At 35.4% G+C, this 6,942-nt stretch overlaps 1 protein-coding gene across 1 annotated transcript; it reads left to right on the top strand.

Moving 5' to 3' along the window:
- Positions 1–4,583: 4,583 nt before the first annotated feature.
- Positions 4,584–5,837, top strand: LOC110035513 (mavicyanin-like). Its single transcript, XM_020739740.1, has 2 exons — positions 4,584–4,816; positions 4,893–5,837. Exons 1-2 carry the CDS (start codon positions 4,633–4,635, stop codon positions 5,204–5,206), a joined length of 498 nt encoding a protein of 165 aa, XP_020595399.1. The 5' UTR covers positions 4,584–4,632; the 3' UTR covers positions 5,207–5,837.
- The last annotated feature ends 1,105 nt before the right edge of the window (positions 5,838–6,942 follow it).

The following is a 6,942-nucleotide window of genomic DNA, read 5'->3' on the forward strand; positions in this document are numbered from 1 at the left end:
AGGATTTACGTCGTGTCAGACGAACGACCTCGACGCTCTATATGTATGTTATTTAAATCTATTGAAGTTCGGCTGAAGCTCCTTTTTTTTCACCTTCTGTTGTAGTATTGACTGCTGCCCGGAGAAGAATTGCCACTTGCCCGTGTCGTCGTCTCATTCCGAGAAGAGGGGAGAGAGAAGAAAGAAAACATTTTATCGTAATCCCAAGGATTCTTATTCGTATAATCAAAATCAAATATTATACCTTATTCAATTGTTATACAATTTTACATCAAAAATCCAAAGTTTACCTTGTATATGTACATATCACTTTGCCTATATAAGAGGAGTTGTATGGAAGATTAAATAGAGTAATGATACATGCGTAAATGTAAAAGGTTCAATATATTAAACTGCAGCATGCAGCATTTTCATATAACCCTAGACAAACATATGAGTATCAAGTATAAAAGCCTCCATACTATTATGAAGTTAAGGAAAAACAAGCCTTATTTTACAGAATACACTTGGGATGGAGGCTTCCATTTGTATAGCTCTATTATAATTCCAACTTCAACAGCAAGCAAACAAGTGAGCAAAATGAAATTATGTACAGATGTGTAAATAGGCGTAGAAATATGTCTTCATCAAGGTGATGAGACAAATAAAGGTAAATAAAATGAGATTTAATTATTTGATTGGTGAATTCATAAAAATATAATATGTATGAAATCTTCCTTGATTAAAACCATTTTCATCAGCATTAATACCGTATAGCTTACCACCCTAACAAAATGTATGGAGGTATACATGTGAAAAAAAATACATTCAATCCTTCAATTCTTGTAAAACGCAGCCCATCAAAGTGGCATTTAGCAAATCCTAAGAAGCCAAATTTAGTAAACTCATGGAAGATTACGACCTGTAGAACTGCTACATAATGCGGTAGCATAAGGGGACTAAGGAAGAAAGTGCAGCATTGAATGCCTGTCATAGATTTGTGATGATTTGGATTAGCCCCTTGCTCATTTGAATTCTTTTTTTTAAGCTTCCCGAGGTATTGTTGGTGTGGCGACGTGCTCGGATTTACCTCGAAAGAAATCACAAAAAGGAAACAAACTGGATTAGCCCCTTGCTCATTTGACTTCTTTTTTTTTAAGCTTCGCGAGGTGTTGTTGGTGTGGCGACGTGCTCAGATTTACCTCGAAAGAAATCAAAAAAAGGAAACAAACAGGTATTACAATTCCACGATTCGAGAGGATTTAAATTGCATAAGCGTTGAAAAGAAAACGAAGTCTGTGAAATATATAAATACATAGGAAATAAGTGGAGATATGTAAGAAGTAAAATCTAAGTGTCGAACATGTGAGCATATAAAGATTGTGTGTCATGTTTGTAAATCTACCCTTCCTTCAAGAGATAGTTAAGAAATTAAGCCATTAGGAGAATGAAAAAGAACCAACAAATTAAGAATCGTCATATGTTATGTTGTCCTCAACAACATTTACAATTGATGGCTTAAGTAAACTGAAGTTTTAATACCAAATAATTTGAAACCAAAATTTGCAAAGGAAATTAAACTTCTTGTCAATAAAAAAAAAACTACCATACTTAATATTAAAGCATAGAATCAAAATTTATCACAATTTAAACAAAGAGAAAGATAGAAAATCTTGCTCCCAATAAATCTCAATCACAATTTATCCAGGCCATATTAAATTTGAAGTAATCTTATAATACTGCATGAATTTTTCTCGAAGTTCATTATTCACATCTCTTTTAAATACAAGAATTGGCCACAAATAATTCCAAATTTATTATCATTTAATGGGTTTCTTGTCCTTTCAGAGGTAGAATTAATTACGTTTCAGTATAAAAATGCAAATAACACAAGTCAGAGAAAAGGAAAGCTAACAAAATTCTTTGACGGCAATTAAGGACAAATGCAAGATTAAGCTAAAATTTCGCAAACCTATCAAATATCTCACAACTGTAAATCCAGTCTTCGTTCAATCATTACTTAAGCAAATGTCAGAGAAGTGTATTGAAATGTTTTGTCATTAAATCAAAGGGAAAGGTAACCGACCTTCATAAAAAAATCACAAGATGAATTAAGAAGTTAATCATACCTCTAGCATATTTAGAAAGAGTAAATCTCAAGAGAGCAACAAATGAAAACTTCAAGCCAGAGAAGGAATCGAGAGCCAGGGATTCGGAGAGAAACCAAACTTCCTTCTCGAAAACCTCATTATCGAATTGATTAGCAAAGTATTTGTTCACATCATTTCAAGAAACTAAAACAAAAAAACTCGATCTAGTAAACCACCCTGTAGCACAACTTTTGTAATATGAGAAAATAATCTGAATAAGCATATAAAGAAGTTGATCAAAACAAAGATCAAATTGAGAAGCAAGATGGCTTGAATATAAAATAAGAGAGAGATTTTCTTGCAAGCAGAGCAAGGCAGTATACTCTCATGGTTCAAACGATTAACAGAAACAGAAATCCGTACTGGCAAATTGGATGAATAGAAGGAAATTAAAAGATAAGGAAATCATTTATATTCTTGAACCATTGTAATAAGAAGAAGAAGAAGAAGAAGAAGAAGAAGAAAAAGAAGATTCTTACTCTTCGGCCTGAATGATCGAGGGAGAAGAAGAACCTTGTAATGTCGACGAGGGAGCACCGAGCGTCGGTCGCGAAGAAGAAGGGAGGCCAGCCAACCGAAATTCTTCCTTAGTGTACAAATCAAAAAAAAATCCCAACCCTAGATGATAGGAGGGGAAGAAGATCCTTGCGGCTTAGACAATTGGAGGAGGAAACTCTCCGCATGCAATTTTTCGCGCTCGGAAGAAGAAACTTCTTGGAAGCCGAAGGCAAACGAGTCAGGGGGCCCGATCAAGTCGAGTGAGTTTGATAGAGGGTCAAGGTCAGATCCCTTGAGGTATCGTGAGAGGGGGTATTTATAGTCGAAGAAAGGGGAGATTGCTTACCGACGAAGTAACCGGCGGCGAGAAGGTCGACGAGAAGAAGTCACCGGCGGGGGCACAGGAAGAAGGAGGGAACCGGCCGAGCCGGGCAAGAGAAGAGGAAGAAAAGAGGGGCAAGGGTTCGGCGGGGAGCTCACCGAATGGGAAGCGAGAGTTCGGTTAAGGCATGAAGGAAGGAGGCGCGAGCGGGGAAGGGAAATAGTGCGTCAGAAAGTTTAGAAAAACCCTTTTATTAAAAAAAATTTATTATTTTTTTTTATTAAAAGAAAATATTAAATTTTGTGCAAGCGTGACGCCCCAATAAAATGGGTGTCATCTCTAGCTAAAATTGATGTTCCAGACGCACCGATGTGGTCCTTTTTTTCATCCGAGGTCATCCGGACAAACTCGTCAACGATCACGTCAAATTAACTTCGATTCGTGCGCGACGCGACAAATGAAATTATTTTGACCCGATCGGAGCCGTTTAACGAGCGAATTGATGACCGGGTCTCGCCTAAACGACAACTATAGTCAAACACATCACTCATAGTGGCCAGTCAAACATCGCACGCGCCACGGTGTCCAACTACTTCTTTCAAATTTTTATAGGAGCTCAATTTGAGCTTCAATATGTCGGCTTTTTGATCGACTCAATCAAATGTTGAGGATCTGAAACAGTCCATATGAAACTACAAGTAGTGAAGAAATGACTTGAATTTCTAAGGGGTGTGGTCCCAGTATAGTTCTCTAAGAGAGTCAAAATAGGGAAATTATAAGGCTAGATCCTAGAATATCTAGAAAATGGAAGACCTCAAAATGAGGTCAACGGCTGCTACTATTTTAGACTCCTACGCTAATGTCTTAAAATCTACAAAAAGGTAAAGAAAAAATATGCACATTTTTTGAGCATGCACATTAACGTTTGGGTTGATTAATTTGATTATCTTTTATTCCGAGTTGCATGTTTTTCTATGTTTTTTCTTTCATTTAAACAAGGCATCAATTTATAAATTATCTAGTAAAGATACAATGTATAAAATATTTCTGCGGAGAGTACTCAATAAATATTTTGTTTAATCGTTTTTCTACCATTTACGGACTTCCGTTTATGAAAAAATATTACATCAGGATTCCGCATGTAGAGTTACGGGCGGAGTCCAATGAAATCATGTCAAACGTGAAAGTGAGAAAAAAAAATCAATCTAGTAATACAGAAGAATATTCCCCCCTTGTTATTCAAGTGTTATTGTTTGTTATTCATGTGTTATTATGTTCTGAGAATATTCCTGATGTTATAATAACACAACAACAGTTGAATGTTATACAATAACACAATAACACATGACTAACACGGGGAAATATTCCCCCGTGTTACTAGGCTGATTTTTTTTCCAACCTCACGTGTGGCGTGATTTCATTAGACTCCACACGTAACTCTACGTGTGGAATTCTGATGTAATATTTTTTCTCGGTTCATAGCTTATTCTTGCCTCCGCTTGCAATTAAATTCAACTAAAAATTTCAATATATATATATATATACACACACTAGTGATGACCACAATTCCCTACATAAAATTAAAATATATATTTTTATATATAATTATATATAATATGATAGAATACCCGACACTTTTCAAAACTCTGATTCCGTCTCTATCGCAAAAAAAAAAAAGTCGAGATGCGTCTCTCCGTCCACCTCTTCATCTTCTTTCTCCTTGCCAACTGTAGCATCTTCTTCGTCAAAGCCCAGAAGCAGTACAAAGTTGGCGGCGACGAGGGATGGCGAGTCCCAGACAACAGTAATCCCGACTTCTACACCGCCTGGGCAAGCAAACTCCGCTTCCAAGTCGGTGACACAATCGGTAACAAATCCCTCACTCTATTACAACAATGTTCTTCATTTCATTTTATACATTAAAATCTGTTTTCCATCTTTAGTCTTCGAGTACAAGAACGACTCTGTGATTCGGGTGGAGAAAAGAGGCTATTACCACTGCAACGAGAGCAGTAATGGCGCCCTGTACAAGGACGGCAGCACTGTCTTCGTCCTCGACAAGCCGGGCCTTCTCTACTTCGTCAGCAGTAACATTGAACATTGCAAGATGGGTCAAAGGCTTATGGTCGACGTCATGGCTTCTCACGGTCCACCATTTTCAGGGGCGCCCGGTCCATCACCGCACTCCAGCGCCACTGCCGGCAACGGCGGCTTCCTTCCCCTTTTGGTCGTGGCGTTTGGCACGTTTTTAGTATAAAAGTGGAATCTTGAAGACTGGAAAGCGGCTGCGGAGTGTTTTGATAGTCCTTCAGATTAGAAATTTTAAACTTTGGATTTTCTATGCTTTTATTGTTAAGTTAACTTGTGCTGTGAAATGTAAGAACTTATTTGTCCTTGTTTTTGGCGAACTTTGTTTTAAAAGTGTGGGCTTTTCTTCCATGAGGATTTTTATTTCCTGTACCGGGGCTTTTGAATGTCTTTAGACCTTGGTGGTTTACAGTCCTTCGAGTTTCATGGCTGCAAAAATTATGTGGTTATATTTATGTTTTATCGTATTTTATTATTTTTTATGTGCTGGAACTTCTCTGATTATCATTTTCTACTAGGGTTATACCAATGTGATGTAAAAACTTTGTTTCAAGGGAAATGTTCAATTTTGATTTTCTTGAGACAGGACTGAAGATATTAAAATATCATATTGTATATTGGATTTTTAATACGGTTGATTGAATATGGCCGTTCAGGTTGAATCTTATGATGTGTTAAACCGGACTTACGCCGATAACAGAGAAGTGTATCATTAAAGATCACCTAAAAACACTACATTATGGGAGTGATGTGCTCAGAAATATTTACTACAGTTCTTAAAAATCTATGTATATGATTAATTTACAAATTTTCATAGATTAGGTAAAAATTCTTAAATATTGTATTGAAATTTCATAATTGGGAACTATTTTAGGCATATTGGAGTCGAATATTCTTCAAATATTATATACTTATAGCCATAACTAGCATGTCAATGAGATGGACCTAACAAGTTCAGGATTTCTCAATTTAGAGCTTGACACAAAGCTTGAATTTTCAATATAAAATATAAAATAATTAAAGGAGGCTTTTTCTAATGTCCATATGACATCTAAGATTCCTTTCAAATGATTAGATAACAACTTCTAAAAATTAATAAGTATGCTCTATTTTATAGATTCCTTTCAAATGATTAGATCACAACTTCTAAAAATTAATAAGTATGCTCTATTTTATAAATTTAAATCAATCTGTTAGTATAGTTAAAACATACATTTGATCTTTGAATTAATACTCATCATTGACTAACAATGCTATCAAGCATCACCCAATAACAGATGTTGATTAACATCAACACCTGCCAACTTTGGCCATTCGCCAACGTCAACGCCCTTAATTAACACCACTTGTCTTTCTACTCACTTATCCTTTTCTCTCATCAATTTAATGAATAATTAATCTTCTTGGTATCACTTGACTCTAAAGTTCACTATTGATTGTCTTCCAATGCATAAAAATAGTCAATGTCTATTTGTTTACTATTTTTTAGCATCCATTAACCATTGCAATATAAATTTTAAGCTCTGTTATAAAATTTCTATTTGTAATAAAAATTATCAAGCTAATTTTCCATCATCACATAATTTCTTACATTCTCGATTGATTATCACTTGATGCTGGCGAATGATTAAGATAGGATGTAATTTTAGTGACTTACTAATTAGGTTCATTTTTTCGGTTGCCTCGTTTTCAAGAATTTCCAAATTAAATACTAACCATCACTTAGCTTTTCAAGTTCCCTATCACATGTTGCCCAACACTAGTTGATGTTTTTGTACAATATCATCAAACCGAAATATATAGTAATCTTCTTAATTGCTAAGTTTCCTCTAATATCAAATTCATGACTTAGCTAATTAAGAACAATAACAAAAATTATGAAGTTCCATTCCAAACATGGCTTAA

This window comes from Phalaenopsis equestris, unplaced genomic scaffold (assembly GCF_001263595.1).
Source record: "Phalaenopsis equestris unplaced genomic scaffold, ASM126359v1 Scaffold197975, whole genome shotgun sequence".
Classification (NCBI taxonomy): Eukaryota; Viridiplantae; Streptophyta; class Magnoliopsida; order Asparagales; family Orchidaceae; genus Phalaenopsis; species Phalaenopsis equestris.